A 20,463-nucleotide genomic window follows, 5' to 3' on the forward strand; every position below is an offset into this window, starting at 1 on the left:
ACTTACATCTGTGCTGACAGCACAAATGTGCATCAACTACTTAGGTAGGACGTCTTGTCAGGACACCGCTCCACGTGGCATGCTGTACCCAGCCCGGCCGCAGGGGGCGCCCTACCTGCTCAGCGCGGAGGATTGTGGGTTGGAGGAGGCAGCAGCGGGGCATCTTCATCATCACTGCGGACCGGACCGGGACGTGAGCTGGCAGCTGCTTTTCCGCACTGAAGTGCCTTACCGTCGGAGCCAGAGATGGGACACGGAGACCTCATGAGCCAGGCGGAGGATGTGGCGGACCAGGTAAGCTCCCGTACCCGGGAAACGCGCACCCGGAGCGGCCACACGCTGAGCTGGGACTCGGTCCGGTTCTCTCAAACATCTGGTTGTTGAAAGCTCGGTGATTGCTGCTGCAAAACAAGTTTAGTCGGCTCGAAAAGAAGAGGGCAGCTGCTCTCCGGAACAGCTGTGTTGCTTTAAAATGAACTTTCATGAAGTTTGAAGCAAAGCAGCGATTTCGTCATCGGGAGGGTGGGACAGGAAAGACCGTGGTGCAGATTCATTCTCACTAAAACACCCAAAATGCGATCTTTATTGAGTTGTTCTGTTGGCCGAAATGAAGAACGAGTTCACACGATGGAGGATCGTGTTCAGATGTTTTCTACAAACCCACGGTGTCTGTGGAGACTCGAGGAAAGTTTAAACGTGACAGATTTTAAATCGAGTCTGGTGAAACGTTCGCAGCTTGTAGGAAAACGGAAATAATGATGGGTGACTTTCCTCTGAGAGGATGTTAGACCTCAGGAGAGCTCTGATTGCTCCAGGGCTGGTTACACATTAACATTTAAATATCTTATAAAAATGTACGTGTGAGAGTAAAGTGTTCAGCTGGTCTCACACGCGAGGCCGGGGTCCTGACGTGCCCGAGCGGGATAGTTTCTTCTCACAGCCGTGAATCACTGCTGACGAACCGGGAACGGTTCAATGAAAACACCTGTTAACGGAGTCTGGTTCGATCAATGCGCAGTCGCTGACCGGAAGTTCTGAAAGTAACCCTCCGCCACGGAGCGACACAGAAAGTGCTGCAGCAGCAGGTAGCTCACGTCCTCCACGGAGCCGTGAAACACACACGGTGACGATCATCTTCTTCTTGGTTAATCCAAACAACCCTCCCGTGTTAGAGTCAAGTTAAAGTCTTTTAAAAGTATAATCAATATGTGGGCGTGTCTACCTGAGGCTGTGGCTCGTTCTTCAGACACATGAATCAGCTGATGTGTTTTTAAACATTGTGCTGATTTTTAGCGTCAGTCTGTTAGTGCAGTGACGTCACAGCATGATGTCACTAAAATGCTCCAGAAGGCTCCAACAGCACAAATACGATGGTCCAGTTCAGCTGCAGCCACCTGCGTCACCATCCAGCTGTCAATCAAAGAGGCCACGCCCCTAATCATTATGAATGGGTAAATTGCCAGGGGGCAGCACAGTGGCGCTGGGGTGTCTTCCTCCCACAGTGGGTTAGGTTATTTGGTGACCAGTCCAGGTGTTCCCGCCTCTCTGTGGCAGCTGAGAGGCTGCAGACGCCTGATGAGGATAAGAAGACGATAGATGGAAATGATCCACATGCTGTGTCTGAATTCAGGGGAAGGATGCTCATAAGGACACTACCTACCTGCGTCACAAGGTAGTGTCCTTAGACGGACGGGTAGTCAGGAAGTGAGCGGCTGTGCACAGCCTTCAACTCCGCCCTAACTTACGTGTGTTTCAGAGACAATCATATCCAGGTAAAATAATGTCCTTTAATCTACACACATTTAGGATTACTCAGCTGATCACACGATGATTGAATGTTTGCCGGCGTTGTGCCAAAAAGTGTCGCCTGCCAAAACTGATTTCCAATGTTTCCGTGTGTAATATGTTTAATATGTGTATGTATGCTGGTAAATAGACTTCGGTGAACATGGTTTACTAAGGAGTTTATATATACAATAATTACCTGTTGTTCAAGTATAACTCTGGTTCTAATGCAGGTACAGCTGATAGATTTGTTTTGCTGTCCTCTTGGCCAGATTACTCTTAAAAAATAAATTTGTAATGTCAACAAGATTGTTTGTGAACTGGATAAATAAGGATAAAAGTCACTGCCAAAAACTGACTGCAGCTTCTACCTGTTACAGGAACGTTGCTGGAGGCTCAGAGTGACCTGATGTCATTAATGAGGGAAACATTTGACGTGTTTCACGTGTTATAGACCAACAAGTTATTTATAGCAGGTTAAATATGAACAATCAGTTTAGGGCAGAAACAGGAAATCAGTTTCTGGCACATCGGTCGTTCTCACACATGTTCTGTATCATATAAAATATATAAACTAAATATCTTTGAAACGTATAGAATCTGATCTTTTGTTTTTTACACAGCACTTTATCAAACTGTTGTCTGCTACACAGTTACAAGTATGATACTGATAATAAAGCCTCCACCATCTCCTGCCTGCATATTTCTGAAAACATCTCAGTGGCAGCCACGAGTGAGCCCTGCACACCTGTGGATGGACGATGCCGTGGACAGTGGGAGGATCCTCAGCCTCTCTTTGCTGCCTCGTGTCCTCTCTGATGAGGTCGAGCAGCTCATCATCTTCTCCTCTTCCTCCCTGTCGTAGGTGGCTGAGCCGCTGTCGTGTTGGTAACCCCCTGCCGTGCTCGGCCCTGGAGTGTCCTCAGGGAGAGAGGACATTAGGACAGGAGGCTTCTGTCCTTTCACCTCATCCATGAGGGCAAACCAGGGCCAAGCACAGCAGGGGGCTTCCCACTGACCCCCTCTGCTGAGCTGATACTTGCATCCTAAAGGCAGGAAATCAAAGATGACAGCAGGCAAATAAAAACACAACAACTCTCAGTAGTTGCACATTTATTAACTTGTGTTCTTAAGAATCATCTTCTTGATAACACACAGACGTACTTTGTATTCTTTAAAGTTATCTCATGTCTTCTGGCCTGCAAGCGTGTGACTTTCAGACACCAGAGGAACGCCGTGTGGACGTCACAGGTTCTGCACAGCAGCGGTCCGTGAGCCACGAGAGTTTAAATTTATGGTTTTCAGGGTTTTATCGTTAACGCGGTGTCCCTGGGTCTTTCCCTTGTTGTAGTCTTATTTTGAAATGAATATTTACACGTTACCATAGCGACCAGAGAGCATTAAGCGGCAGAGAGGAGGATGTTACAGGACGACGCTGCTAATAAAGTTACACAATCACACAGTAGAATCATGTTTATTATCATATTTACAAAATACCAGTTTTTGTCTTGGTCATTTTATGTGGTTGTTTTTATCCGCGACACCTTAACGGCTCCGTGTCTGACATGAACCGTCTGTGGTCGGGGACGCTGCTGTGCAGCATGAGGGTTAACAGGACCGCACTCATATGAATATGATGTGTAAACTGATTTATTCTTGTACCTCCACACCGTACCTCCACGCCGTACCTCCACGCCGGCCCAGTTCTTCACCCCAGTGAAGAGGTGATCGTTTCCTCCTTGTTTTAATAAATGAAGCCGTTTGTTCCCCACAACATGTCACCAATTCAACAAAATCAAAATTAGCTGTATGTGAGCGGCTATACATGGAAAACCGCGGGACCCACGATACCAGCTGGTTCACGGTTATTTAAATAAAAGAAACGTCTCTGCAGATGCCCAAAGCTCAACAACACGACGCTATAACAGTTTAACTTTTGTACAACCAGATGTTCATATACGTACATCTGAAAGTGTTTTCCTCTCCGACCATCGTTATCAGGAACAAATCTCCTCTCTGGCCCGCAATGACTCCTGGGATATAGTAGGACACGAAGGATACATCAGGACACGAAGGATACATCCTTAAAATTCGGGGAAAAGTAGGACGCCACATTTTGAGCGCTCTTTGAACTCGGACAGCCTTCGTCGCGTCGCCGTGACGTCATTGCCTCCAAATGTGGCATTGAAGCGTCCTTCCCCTGAATTCGGACACAGCTACAGAGACGAGCACTTTGTGTATCCGGCTGTAAACATGTTTACTTGTTTGAACATGGCAGTCTGTGGGGACCAACTCACTGCTGCCTCTGCTGGATGTCAGAGGAACTGCAGCTTTTGGTGTATTTTAAACGCCGCATGTACAAAGACACAGTCAGTGCCACATTAATAAAGTGACTAACAGCGTGTTGATCACCCCGCTGCTTTAGTTCCTGCGGGTGACCAAACACTACCTCCCCCACGTGGCCCGCCTCTGCCTGGTCAGCACCTTCCTCGAGGACGGCACCAGGATGTGGCTCCAGTGGAGCGAGCAGAGCGAGTACATCGACTCCACCTGGAGCTGTGGCCTCTTCATCGCCAACGTCTTCGTGCTCATCAACCTGCTGGGACAGCTGGGTAACACTCACACACACGCACACACACACACACGTTTTCATATCTTAGTGAGGACATCACTGAACGCCCACCTGTAACCCTGACAGCTTGTGGGGACGGGCGTTTCACACCTCGTTATACACATATGAGGCCCTTTTCCATTAACCTGGTTCTCCATTACTGTCGGGTACTACCTAACCTGCATGGCTGTCGTCATAGCAACGCGTCTGAGCGTCCTGCAGCATAATTAGTATGCAAGGCGAACGCTACAGCAAAGGTGGACGTGGAGGCGACGCTGTACCTGCTGCTCGATCTGCAGCTGCAGTCTGATGATGTCACACTCTAATACCTGCTCAGATCGCTGGGAACCCCGGCCGAGCTAAAGCACCTGATACCAGGTACTCTGATCTAATGAAAACCGTGGTGATCCCAGCAGGTCCGAACGGAGGCGGGGCTCCGAGGACTCGCACACTGGTGACAGTTAGGGACAGAGGACCCCTGCTTGTACATTTATACGTATGTGTGTGTAATAATCTCTGCGAGCACCTGGGTTGTTGCCCCAGTCTCTGATTGATTGATTGATTGATTGATTATTGGTGATTTAGAGCTCTCAGTTGTTCCACATTAAACATGTAACACGTGTGTGTCTGCAGGCTGCTGCGTGTTGATCCTCAGCAGGAACTTTGTTCAGCACGCCTGCGGCGCCCTGTTTGGGATCATCGCTCTGCAGGTACACACACGCACACAGACACACACGCACACACACGCGCGCGCACACACACACAGACACACACAGACACACAGACACGCACACAGACACACACGCACGCACACACGTGCACACACGCACACACACAGACACACAGACACACACAGACACAGACACGCACACACACACACAGACACACACAGACACACAGACACGCACACAGACACACACGCACGCACACACGCGCGCGCACACACACACACAGACACACAGACACGCACGCACACGTGTTTCATGTTTAGCATTGCAGGTTTTTGCTGTGGTCAGACGTGTTTGCAGCTGCGCATGCACTCGATGCCAAATGCAGGGCTGTGATTGGTCAGATCTGTTAAGGTCGTAGTGTCGTCCTGCCAACACGGTGCAGAACTTTCAAACAGGTGAGTCCCAGAATCTTACCTGTGAGTGCTGATCATGTGACTCTGTGACCTGCAGATGGTGGCGTACAGCATCCTGTGGGACCTCAAGTTCCTCATGAGGTGAGTCGTCACGCCTGAAATAACTTTATCGACGGCGTGGACAGAAACGGCTCGTTCTGCACGTTTGCGTGATGCTGCAGGTCGGAGCTACAAAGACATGATCTGCTGTTCTTCGTCCTCCTCTGCAGGAACCTGGCGCTGGGCGGGGGCCTCCTCCTCCTCCTGGCAGAGTGCAGGGGCGAGGCGCGTAGCGTGTTCGCCGGAGTTCCTTCCCTCGGACATCAGAGCTCGCCGAAACACCTCCTGCAGCTGGGAGGTCGCGTCCTCCTCGTCCTCATGTTCATGACGCTGCTGCACTTTGACCTCAGCCTGCTCAGCGTGAGTCTCACAAACCCACACATGTCCACACATGTCCACACGTGTCCACACGTGTGGACATGTGTGGACATGTGTGGACACGTGTCCACGTAATTATTCCTGGCAAGATTTGACGGAAGGTTACTTTTGTTCAACCAACAAGTTGTTTTTGACAGGAAATGACACGTTGAAGAAGAAGACGAGGCTCCAGAGGCGTCGCTTTTATTTACATTTGAGCAAAAAGTGTCCAGAATGACTCTTCAAACTGTCACAGTCCTAAAATCACCGAACAGTGCGAGCCGGTTCAGTGGGCGGCGGGTTGGTGGACTCGTGGCTCAGACAGAGGAGGGAGGACCTGAGGCTGGTCACAGGAAACGCCACCACGAAAAACAGCATGAAGATCCTCCTCTTCATCAGGCAGCAGCAGACAGCTCAGTGCTACAACGACCCAAAACACAGCAAAGTAAACGGTTATCAGACACAAACATTAACACTGAGTAGCTCCGCCCACAGAGTCCAGCAGAGACTCTGTGGGCGGAGCTAAAGATCAGGGCGAGGAGACGCTCCGGCCTGAACGCTCACTGCTGAAGACGAACGAGCAAACGTGCGACTAGCTGAAGCGTCCGTCATGATGACTATTAAAGGTTTTCTATTGATTATTGAGACGAGTGATTGTGGGCGGGGCACGTTTTGCTCCAATGAGAATAAAAGCAGAGTTGTTGCCGCGGCGATGCCTCTGGTGCCTCAACATCGTTTGGGAGACGAAAACTTGCAGGTTGCATAAAAGTACCTTTGACCGCCGTCCTCGTGCTGACGGCGTGTTGTGTTCAGTTCCTGCAGAACGTGGTGGGAACGGCGCTCATGGTCCTGGTGGCGGTGGGCTTTAAGACGAAGCTGGCGGCGCTCACGCTGGTGGCGTGGCTGCTCTGCATCAACTTCACCATCAACGCCTTCTGGAGCGTGGCGTCCTACACGCCCATGCACGACTTCCTGAAGTACGACTTCTTCCAGACCACCTCGGTGATCGGCGGCCTGCTGCTGGTGGTGGCGCTCGGGCCCGGGGGCGTCTCCATGGACGAGAAGAAGAAGGAGTGGTGAGGGGGAGGAGCCGCGCCTCTGCCTCTTCTGTTTTTATTGTTCTACACTCTGAGCGACCAATCAGAGCTTGTCTTTGTGTCACGTGTTTGTCGCACACTCAGAGTGATGTCAGAGGAGGCGAGGGAGCGCCTCCACCTCCATCCTGCTGCACCACCCAGCGACCGCCACCCCCCTCCCTGAGCCATCTGCTGCGTTATCCAATCAGTGCTTTTGTAGGCGGTCTTTGCTGTTTGAGCCTGTTCGATGTGACGAGCTGGACAAACGACCGCGGCGATGTTTTCCTCGATCATGAATCTGTTTCATGAAACGGGAGAAATGGAGGCAGAATCATTCTGAGCAGCTCTGAGGTGATAAACCACCTGAGCAGGTGAGCGATCACAGCTTCAGTACGGAGCGTGGAGGCTGCAGTGACCCGTGGTGTCCTGCAGGAGGCGCTGTTTCCTCACAGTCTCCTCTGTGCGACCTTCAGTGTTTGTGAGTCTGAACTCTTTTCTATCGTGTTTTTGTAGTTTAATAAATTGTGCAGCATCAGACGTGTGTGTGTTTCAGTGTTTCCTCACCGCTCACCCACAGACTGTATACAGAAGACGGACACAGCCTCCGTGTTTTATTTGAAAATCAGCGAGAACAGGAAGTGAGCTCACGCTGGGACCTGCGGCGTGCTGCTCGTTCGTTCAGGTAAGCTTCACCGCGGCGCTCTGCCTGCAGACCCGAGTCACGTGGCACGCCACACGGTTCAGCCCGCATGTCCTCCTGCCGCGCCAACTTCCCAGGTCACCGAAGCGCCGCAGGACGGCCTCTCAGCTTAAACGTGCGGTTGTCGTGAGCAGGCTGTCAAACTAACGTGACCTCTGACCTCTGAGCAGTTCGAGCACCATGACCTGTGATCTTTTCCATTATGTAAGCTGGATGCACACTGACCTGCTCTTCAGTCACAGAAGTGCATTTAAAGTGAATCTTAACACCATGTTTATGTGACTCTGAAACTCCGCCCACTAAGCTCTGATAATATGGCGTCCCCAGAAGACCACGAGACACTCCCCTGGCCCCGCAGTCTCCGACAGCCACGCCCAGATGTCTTCTCTGAATCTTCAAACAGAACTGTGAGTCTGGACGTCCGCTGAGGCCGAGCTCTCTCACACTGATGTTTGTCCCACTGCTGATAACGATGTTCATTCTGACTGTTGGTGGCTCATCATGAACCTGCTCACACTCATCACACCTGCTGGACTCCAGCTTATCACGCCTCAGTTTATTAATATTAATATTATACGCAGCATGTTGGCCAACAGGGTCATCGGTGTTTGGGAGGTCGAGTTAAGGAGCGTCCTGCTCTCCTTCAGACGTTGTTGCTCTTCTGCTTTGGTTCAAAGGTTAATAAATACGATGAAGAGGAGGATGGATGAAGCACAGCGTGCAGTGAGCCCACTGGTTCATCACACAGTTTCACATTTAAACCATTTCATACAGAAACAGTCTCACAGTCATCTGACCTTATTAGCACTGCTGTCCTGACCAACGTTGCCTCTAATGTTTCACGTGTCTGAACACAAACTCCCTGAGCTTTGACACTGTGAGCGACAGCAGACGTGTGCACTGTGGTCACGCCAGCATCCAATCATCCAAGTTACATGTTTATTAAAGTAATCAAATTACAGCATTTATGTTAGACTACTTTTAAACTGCTTTATCCCACTTACAATGAAAATTTAAAACAATCTTGTTCATGTGCAGCATGTTCACACTGTTGGAAGGAAAAATAACTTCAACTCCAGTTTTAAAAACAACTTTTTTTTTTAATTTTTTTTTTAAATAAAGCTCTGACTGTATGATGAGTCTGTGGTCTGGGAGAGAGTCTGTAACTCTGTCTGCAAATACAGTAAATAATGACCAATGTTGGGAAATTAATTATATAGTTACTTCTTCAAAAAAGTAACTGAGTTATGCAAACAACAAAGTTTTTGCAGCTGTTTACCTAAAAACAAACATTTCAAACTATTTACAGAACAATCAGCTGTTCTGCATCAAATCTGATGCCACAAAAAATAATTTGTGTCACTATGAGACGAAGGAGAACAACAGCCTGATACCTGCAGGCCTGACAGCAGCAGATGTGTCACTGCTGTAACACCTGTAACACTCAGCAGTCGCCTCATTGTTCTGACACACAACAAAACTATTGACTACACTACACACTAACTACACACTGACTACACACTGACTACACACTCACTACACGCTAACTACACACTGACTACACACTAACTACACACTAACTACACACTGACTACACACTAACTACACACTAACTACACACTAACTACACGCTAACTACACACTGACTACACACTCACTACACACTAACTACACACTAACTACACACTCACTACACACTAACTACACACTGACTGCACACTGACTACACACTAACTACACACTAACTACACACTCACTACACACTAACTACACACTAACTACACACTCACTACACGCTAACTACACACTGACTACACACTCACTACACACTCACTACACACTAACTACACACTCACTACACGCTAACTACACACTCACTACACGCTAACTACACACTGACTACACACTCACTACACACTAACTACACACTCACTACACGCTAACTACACACTAACTACACACTAACTACACACTCACTACACGCTAACTACACGCTAACTACACACTAACTACACACTAACTACACGCTAACTACACGCTAACTACACACTAACTACACACTCACTACACACTCACTACACACTAACTACACGCTAACTACACACTGACTACACACTAACTACACACTAACTACACACTAACTACACGCTAACTACACACTGACTACACACTCACTACACACTAACTACACACTAACTACACACTCACTACACACTAACTACACACTGACTGCACACTGACTACACACTAACTACACACTAACTACACACTCACTACACACTAACTACACACTAACTACACACTCACTACACGCTAACTACACACTGACTACACACTCACTACACACTCACTACACACTAACTACACACTCACTACACGCTAACTACACACTCACTACACGCTAACTACACACTGACTACACACTCACTACACACTAACTACACACTCACTACACGCTAACTACACACTAACTACACACTAACTACACACTCACTACACGCTAACTACACGCTAACTACACGCTAACTACACACTAACTACACGCTAACTACACGCTAACTACACGCTAACTACACACTCACTACACACTCACTACACACTAACTACACACTCACTACACACTAACTACACACTCACTACACGCTAACTACACACTGACTACACACTCACTACACACTAACTACACACTAACTACACACTCACTACACGCTAACTACACACTCACTACACGCTAACTACACACTGACTACACACTGACTACACACTCACTACACACTAACTACACACTAACTACACACTCACTACACGCTAACTACACACTAACTACACGCTAACTACACACTCACTACACGCTAACTACACACTAACTACACACTAACTACACGCTAACTACACACTAACTACACACTAACTACACACTCACTACACGCTAACTACACACTGACTACACACTGACTACACACTGACTACACGCTGACTACACGCTAACTACACGCTAACTACACACTGACTACACACTCACTACACACTAACTACAAACTAACTACACACTAACTACACACTAACTACACACTGACTGCACACTGACTACACACTCACTACACACTAACTACACACTCACTACACACTAACTACACACTCACTACACACTAACTACACACTAACTACACACTCACTACACGCTAACTACACACTGACTACACACTCACTACACACTAACTACACACTCACTACACGCTAACTACACACTCACTACACGCTAACTACACACTGACTACACACTGACTACACACTCACTACACACTAACTACACACTAACTACACACTCACTACACGCTAACTACACACTAACTACACACTAACTACACGCTAACTACACACTCACTACACGCTAACTACACACTGACTACACACTGACTACACACTGACTACACACTGACTACACGCTAACTACACGCTAACTACACACTGACTACACACTCACTACACACTAACTACACACTAACTACACACTCACTACACACTAACTACACACTAACTACACACTGACTACACACTGACTACACACTAACTACACACTAACTACACACTCACTACACGCTAACTACACACTCACTACACGCTAACTACACACTGACTACACGCTAACTACACACTCACTACACACTAACTACACACTCACTACACGCTAACTACACACTAACTACACACTAACTACACACTCACTACACGCTAACTACACACTAACTACACACTAACTACACGCTAACTACACACTAACTACACACTAACTACACACTCACTACACGCTAACTACACACTGACTACACACTGACTACACACTGACTACACGCTAACTACACGCTAACTACACACTGACTACACACTAACTACACACTAACTACACGCTAACTACACACTGACTACACACTGACTACACACTAACTACACACTCACTACACGCTAACTACACACTGACTACACACTAACTACACACTAACTACACACTCACTACACGCTAACTACACACTGACTACACACTAACTACACACTAACTACACACTGACTACACACTGACTACACACTAACTACACACTAACTACACACTAACTACACGCTAACTACACACTGACTACACACTAACTACACACTAACTACACACTCACTACACACTCACTACACGCTAACTACACACTGACTACACACTGACTACACACTCACTACACACTCACTACACACTAACTACACACTGACTACACACTCACTACACGCTAACTACACACTGACTACACACTGACTACACACTGACTACACACTAACTACACACTCACTACACACTAACTACACACTAACTACACACTAACTACACACTCACTACACGCTAACTACACACTCACTACACGCTAACTACACACTAACTACACACTCACTACACACTGACTACACACTGACTACACACTAACTACACACTAACTACACACTGACTACACACTGACTACACACTAACTACACACTCACTACACGCTAACTACACACTCACTACACGCTAACTACACACTAACTACACACTAACTACACACTCACTACACGCTAACTACACACTAACTACACGCTAACTACACACTGACTACACACTGACTACACACTAACTACACACTCACTACACGCTAACTACACACTGACTACACACTAACTACACACTAACTACACACTCACTACACGCTAACTACACACTGACTGCACACTGACTACACACTCACTACACACTAACTACACACTAACTACACACTCACTACACACTAACTACACACTCACTACACACTAACTACACACTCACTACACACTCACTACACGCTAACTACACACTGACTACACACTCACTACACACTAACTACACACTAACTACACACTCACTACACGCTAACTACACACTCACTACACGCTAACTACACACTGACTACACACTGACTACACACTCACTACACACTAACTACACACTAACTACACACTCACTACACGCTAACTACACACTAACTACACACTAACTACACACTCACTACACGCTAACTACACACTAACTACACACTAACTACACGCTAACTACACACTAACTACACACTAACTACACACTCACTACACGCTAACTACACACTGACTACACACTGACTACACACTGACTACACACTGACTACACGCTAACTACACGCTAACTACACACTGACTACACACTCACTACACACTAACTACACACTAACTACACACTCACTACACACTGACTACACACTCACTACACACTCACTACACACTAACTACACACTCACTACACGCTAACTACACACTCACTACACGCTAACTACACACTGACTACACACTAACTACACACTCACTACACACTAACTACACACTAACTACACACTCACTACACGCTAACTACACACTAACTACACACTAACTACACACTCACTACACGCTAACTACACACTAACTACACACTAACTACACGCTAACTACACACTAACTACACACTCACTACACGCTAACTACACACTGACTACACACTGACTACACACTGACTACACACTGACTACACACTGACTACACGCTAACTACACGCTAACTACACACTGACTACACACTAACTACACACTAACTACACACTCACTACACGCTAACTACACACTGACTACACACTGACTACACACTAACTACACACTCACTACACGCTAACTACACACTGACTACACACTAACTACACACTAACTACACACTCACTACACGCTAACTACACACTGACTACACACTAACTACACACTAACTACACACTCACTACACGCTAACTACACACTGACTGCACACTGACTACACACTAACTACACACTAACTACACACTCACTACACACTAACTACACACTCACTACACACTAACTACACACTCACTACACACTCACTACACGCTAACTACACACTGACTACACACTCACTACACACTAACTACACACTAACTACACACTCACTACACGCTAACTACACACTGACTACACACTGACTACACACTGACTACACACTAACTACACACTCACTACACACTAACTACACACTAACTACACACTAACTACACACTCACTACACGCTAACTACACACTCACTACACGCTAACTACACACTAACTACACACTCACTACACACTGACTACACAATGACTACACACTAACTACACACTAACTACACACTGACTACACACTGACTACACACTAACTACACACTCACTACACGCTAACTACACACTCACTACACGCTAACTACACACTAACTACACACTAACTACACACTCACTACACGCTAACTACACACTAACTACACACTCACTACACGCTAACTACACACTAACTACACACTGACTACACACTAACTACACACTGACTACACACTGACTACACACTGACTACACACTAACTACTAAATTACTAAATCTCTCACATCTCAAACACGCCGTCACTCCTAAAACTTCCTCCCGTCTCTTAACAATTATATGCCCTGTTTTGATTGGTCGACATGGTGCATTTTTCGACCAATAGGAAAGGGTGGGGGGTGTTTTGTTTTTGTTCACAGGCGTTCAAGCATTTTCCTTATAAAACGCTGTTTTTACCGTTTCTTCCTGCAGTAAATATGAACAACGACAGTATTCAGGAAGAAAAACAAACATTGCAGATATTTTTATCATAACTCTGGTTTTACGGCCGATCAACACAATTTAAAAACTGGTATAAAGTCCACACTTTGTCCGTCAGTTGTTCGTCTGTCCTGCTCACATCTCCAATGGTTGTACACGTTGTCATTAACTTCACTCCACATCAGCCGCTTTGCTAAAACACCGGTGTCGCACATATTTACTTTAATTTCAATTCCGGTTAAAAAAAATTTGTGTGCAACGCAGATTTTCTCTGCGCAGCGACGTGCCAACAGTGCGCAGCTTAGAGGGAACATTAACACCGTCCTGAGTTTGTGTGATCAGTCAGTATTGATTGATCGCTTCCACAGTCCCGCTGATCTTTTCCTTCTTTCTAATAGAAATGACCACCTCTGTCCACCAGGGGGGGCTGTTGCACTGTCCACACACCCTGAGCGATGTCGGGGTTCAGAGATGCTGCAGGGTTTCCCACCTTCCTCCGATCACTTCTTTGATGTCTTCATGTGTGGTCTCACTAACGTCCACAGGTGTGTTGGATCCAGTTCACCTGCTGAATCAGGATTCGTTGCTAAGCATTTGGTGGGATTTTGTATGTTATGAATATTTCTGTCTGTAGTTTGTAGCATGTAGTCTGTAGCTCTTATCATACACGTTGAGCCGTGAGGATTTCCCACCTCTGTCGTGGTCGCTCTGTTTAGTAAAAACTTTCACCTTTCAAAGTTATTGAATGTTCAGTTTGTAGTTTTCTCGACGCGTTGAGTCTATTTTGCTTCCCAGAGGACTGGTGGCGTCGCCTCCCTGTTATCCCGTCGTTGGGAATATTTGATTTCCTCGACTGATCACGGGGGAATGGTCTGGCAGAGTATTTCACATCTTTGTAGATCTTACTGAGAAATAAAAAGTCCAGAATAGACAAACTGGGCTGGTGGACAGTGAGTGTCACTCTGAACCTCTGAATTTGACTCCTCCCACACGTCCATGGTTACCATCGTTACCACCAGGAGGAACGCGTTTAGCAGACTCACCTGAATACATCAACATAATAATAATAATAATAATAATAATAATAATAATAATAATGATAATAATGATAATGATACATTTTATTTGAGGGCGCCTTTCAGAAACCCAAGGTCACCTTAAAAAAAAACAATTAATAAAAGGAACAATAGTCATAAAATACATAAAATAAGTTAAATTACAAAACAGATAAAATCAGCATTAAAGCGAATCAGCTTAAACAGATGTTTTGAGCTGTGTCTTAAATACGGAGAGGGAGTCAATATTTCTTAGTGCAGGAGGAAGAGAGTTCCAGAGCCGGGGAGCAGAGCGACTGAAAGCTCTGCTCCCCACAGTGATGAGACGTGAGGATGAAACAGTAAGATGAGGATCTGAGAGGGAAACAGTGGTGATATGGAGCAGGTCACACAAATATGCACGAGCAGATTTATGGACACACTTGAACGTGAGAAGTAAGATTTAAAGTTTATCCTGGTTTCTACGGGCAACCAGTGAAGCTGCTGAAGAGCTGTTGTAATATGAGCTCTTAACAGAGTAGAGTTATGATCCGAGCTGCAGAGTTTTGAAGAAGTTGGAGTTTATGAAGGGACCTTTTAGGGAGACCAAATAAGAGGGAATTACAGTAATCAATACGGGACGTAATAAGACTATGGACAAGGATGGCAGCAGCATGGGGGGTAAGGAAGGGGCGGAGTCGGTTAATATTACGTAAGTGGAAGTAAGCAGACCGGGTTATGTAATTAATGTGAGACTGGAATGAGAGAGTATTATCAAGTATGACACCCAAACTCTTACCCTGAGGGGAGGGAAGGGTGGGAGAACGTTCAATGTTAATGGAAAAGCTGTGGGATTTGGTTAAGATAGATGGTGTGCCAACAAGTAAAACTTCAGATTTATTACTGTTGAGTTTGAGGAAATTGGAGGAGAACCAGGATCTAATCTCAATAAGACAGTTTGAGAGGGAGGTAGGTGGGAGGGGTGAATTGGGTTTAGAAAGGTAGAGCTGGGTGTCATCGGCATAACAGTGAAAGTTTATATTATATTTTCGGACTATATAACCAAGAGGAAGCATGTGAATAATGAATAAAAGAGGCCCCAATACTGAACCCTGGGGCACACCAGCAGAAACAGGATAGAGAGTTGAAGAATGGGATTTAAGTTGGATAAACTGAGTGCGGTCTGAGAGATAGGAGGTAAACCAGGCAAGGGGGGTGTGACTAATGCTAATGGAAGCTAACCATGGTATCAAACGCCGCACTAAGATCAAGAAGGATGAGGATGGATAGGAGACCAGAATCAGCTGCCATCAGAAGGTCATTGGTAATTCTTAGCAGAGCAGTTTCTGTGCTGTGATTGGGGCAGAAACCAGATTGAAATCGTTCATAGAGATCATGGTCATTGAGATGTAAATGAAGCTGGGCGGCGACAACTTTTTCAAGAATGTTTGAAATAGATTAGATATGGGGCAAAGATGATCAACGTTATTGGGGTCTGCACCAGGCTTTCTGAGAGTTGGGATAATGGAAGCTTTTTCAGCGCTTCAGGAACGATTCACAACATCAACATCGACTCTCACCATCTCTCAATATATGCAAAGTTTAATGTCCAAAAAATCAAACGCACCACTCGTCTCCTTCTTCCTGATTTAAAGGAATAAAAACCGACGTGTTTAAGTTCTTTTATTTTCTGTGTTCAACATCATCCTGGTGGAATCGCTTCATTACACGTCTGCAGACGGCAGCAAGTCTCAGAGGACGAGCAAGGGGGGGCCACACACACGCAGACACACACAGACACACACACACACACAGACACACACACACAGACACACACAGACACACACACACACACACAGACACACACACACACACAGACACACACACGGACACACAGACAGACGTACAGACACACACACAGACACACACACACACACACACACACACACAGACGTACAGACACACACACATGGACACACACAGACGTACAGACACACACACACACACAAACGTACAGACACACACACACACACACACAGACGTACAGACACACACACACACACACAGACGTACAGACACACACACACACACACACACACACAGACGTACAGACACACACACACGGACGCACACAGACGTACAGACACACACACACACACACACACACACACAGACACACACACACGGACACACACACACGTACAGACACATACACACAGACACACACAGACACACACACACAGACACGGACACACACACACATACACACACACACAGACACACACACTTGACAGCTACAGCTGCTTTTTGGAGAAATCAATAACTCATAATTGGTTGTGTATGTTTTTGTAGTCTGTGTCTGTGTGTGTGTCTGCGTGTGTGTCTGTGTGTGTGTGTGTGTGTGTGTCTGCGTGTGTGTGTGTGTGTGTGTCTGCGTGTGTGTCTGTGTGTGTGTCTGCGTGTGTGTCTGTGTGTGTGTGTGTGTGTCTGTGTGTGTGTGTGTCTGTGTGTGTGTGTGTGTGTGTGTTCAGGTGCTGCCCTTGGCTGCAGATTGTTAGCTGGACAAAGCTCTGTGGTCACTGTGTGTCTGTGTGTGTGTCTGCGTGTGTGTCTGTGTGTTAAAGTGAAGGACGACACTGTAAAATAAACTCGACTCACTTCGTTCTGACTTTTCTGCTGATTTCTTCCAGAAACAGGATGAAAAACGGTTTCGTGGAGATTCTCAGAGCTCGACGTTTGTTTTCTTTAACCTTACAAACCGTTCAGCAGTGAGTGAGGCGGCGGTGATGGCTTTATGCTTCTTCATGTTTCATATTTGTCAGACGTGTGCGTCCCTGTTTCCTCACACTGTGACAGCGGCGCGGCTCCTTCACGTCTACAGGAAGACGTTTCTGCTGCGGCTGCTTCACCGGCTGATGTCTCTGCTCCTGCTGACTGTGGACTCGTGCGCAGGTGTTTTGAAGTCGGCTGTTTTGCAGTGCAGACGCTGCGCGGCCTCTCCCGCTTTAACTGAATATTGAACTGTTTTCATTCCTTCTGCTCCGAGTGGCCTTTTAAACAACCTCTGCAGAGCTGCTCGTCTCGCTTCAGCACATAAAACCTACATTACTGTCGTTCCACAGAAAACTGGCGCTCTCCCCAACGGCGTGGAGAAAAACTCATTAACGTTACAATCAGCTCTGATCAAGAAACCACAGAAACACGACAGCTGAGGATGTCATGAACAGCACCGTGAAGTCGGCCCAGAGCAGATCACACACAGCTGGAGCTTCCAGTAAAACCAACCAGAACATCGAGCCCTCCAGTTTGGCATAAATGTGTGCCTGCAGTGCCACATGTCTGTCTGTAGATGGCGCTCCTGTAGTTCAGGACTGAACTCTTTAGTGTGAGAAAGGTTCCTGTTGTTTTTATTGAAATATTGATGGAGGCGCAGCACTGATGACATTTACGCCTCCATCGAAAATAAGATGCATTATTAGGATTTTTAACAAACTGTAAATCAAAGATGGCGATCATCAGAGCGACAGCGCCCTGATGAAGAGCGGCTGGCTTCGAGCCATCAGCTGTGAAACGTGCAGACATGGCACAAAAAAACACGACGATCGTGTCTCAGACACCACGAGAACATGATGATCTGGTGGTGAGTTGTGTGATGACATCACAGCCAGCGCAGCAGCGTGTTTCCTGATTGGACGGTGGACTCGTGTCCCATGTCTCCTCGTCACTAACCGTTTTCATGCAGACTTGCACGGCTCGCTGTGAGACGCTTGCAGCCCTGCGTCTGAAGCTTCAACACTTTTTAGGATTTATTCTTCATCATCATCATCTTCACCTTTTGGTTCTGCCTCCACCTCCCAGCATCTTCCTCTTCTCCTCCTGCTCCATCTTCATCCTCCCTCCTCTGCACACGCTCAGACCATCTCAGCATCTCTGAGTCGAGCTGAGGTCTGATTGGCTCATTTCATCTTATGTGTGTCACCTGTGGTCTCCACCCTCCTTCACCTCTCTGCTCCCTGTGCTCCGGGCGTCTCCACCTGTCTCCACCTGTCTCCACCTGTCTGGCTGTCACCTGTGTCCTGTCCTGGGACGTGTTTCAGGGACAGCTCACCTGAGCAGGTGCTGTCACTGACTTTTTGGTGTGAAATGATCGTTTTCCAGGACACCTGCCAGCCAATTATCCGCTGATGGTTTCAGGCCGGTCGATCGGTGGGACGGACGCCCGGCGCCACGTTGATAAAGTTTTAGTTTGAACATCTCGTGATGGAGCGCAGAGAGGATGATGATGTTGGCGTGCGAGCGGCTCTGTTATTGATCCGTGAAGGCGTCTCATTGATTGTCAAACAGGAGACGTGGTGATGATGAGATGCTCCCGCAGGCAGAACTAAGCGATGTCAGAGGTGCAGCAGGACACCAGCTTCAGACTCGCACGGCGAGCTCAGATCAAACCGATCAGGTGACTCAGACGAGCTTCTTTGTGTCTGTTTCTGGCTCGCTGGGTTTCAGTAGTCTGACTGAGTCCAGCAGCATCTCAGGAAGTGTCTGCTGTGAGTTCTGGTTTTCCTTCTGGCCGGTGGATCAGGAGCGTTCGGGGCTCCAGCTGTCTCAGAGGCCAGATTAAGAGTAAATACACGCACTGAGCTGAGTGCGAGCACCACGACACGTCTCACTACTGAAACTCTTCCTGTGTATGTTTGTGTTGCTGATGTGGATTACTTGAAGCCCACATCCAACTGATTTGAATTGAATAGTTTGTGGAAAAAGGAGGCGGAGCTTGTTTTCTGTGGTTGCTGTTTGTTTGATTTCTTTAAAAAGCTGTTGTGTGCACGCGTGTGTCCTGTAACTCGTCCTGCAGCTTCACGAAGACGAAAACTGCATTTATCCACCTGCTGCCGACACAAGGCCAGAGCGAGCTGAGAGCCTCGTCCACGCTTTTAATTCACTTTCATTTGCTTTATCTGCATTTGAATGTACCTGCAGGTAAGTGTGTGTGTGTGTGTGTGTGTGTGTGTGTGTTTGTTTGTTCCTACATCCCGTCCAATTAAGAGGA

The 20,463-nt window shown here is 46.9% G+C and overlaps 1 protein-coding gene across 1 annotated transcript; it reads left to right on the top strand.

The window, feature by feature from the left end:
• The first annotated feature begins 152 nt into the window (after positions 1-152).
• LOC146506036 (surfeit locus protein 4-like) lies at positions 153-14,173 on the top strand. The gene is made up of 6 exons (XM_085180639.1): positions 153-294; positions 4,211-4,397; positions 5,030-5,100; positions 5,572-5,621; positions 5,750-5,939; positions 6,750-14,173. The coding sequence occupies exons 1-6, from the start codon at positions 247-249 to the stop codon at positions 7,014-7,016; spliced, it is 813 nt and encodes a 270-aa protein (XP_085036765.1). The 5' UTR covers positions 153-246; the 3' UTR covers positions 7,017-14,173.
• Positions 14,174-20,463: the final 6,290 nt, after the last annotated feature.

Source organism: Neolamprologus multifasciatus, chromosome 12 (genome assembly GCF_963576455.1).
Source record: "Neolamprologus multifasciatus chromosome 12, fNeoMul1.2, whole genome shotgun sequence".
Taxonomy (NCBI): Eukaryota; Metazoa; Chordata; class Actinopteri; order Cichliformes; family Cichlidae; genus Neolamprologus; species Neolamprologus multifasciatus.

Excerpts from the sequence above, each read along its gene's own strand:
- LOC146506036 (XM_085180639.1), top strand. The coding sequence starts at position 247 with ATGGGACACGGAGACCTCATGAGCCAGGCGGAGGATGTGGCGGACCAG. Across the intron at positions 5,622-5,749 it reads GACCTCAAGTTCCTCATGAG|GAACCTGGCGCTGGGCGGGG; the intron begins GTGAGTCGTCAC and ends CCTCCTCTGCAG. Across the intron at positions 5,940-6,749 it reads TTGACCTCAGCCTGCTCAGC|TTCCTGCAGAACGTGGTGGG; the intron begins GTGAGTCTCACA and ends TGTTGTGTTCAG.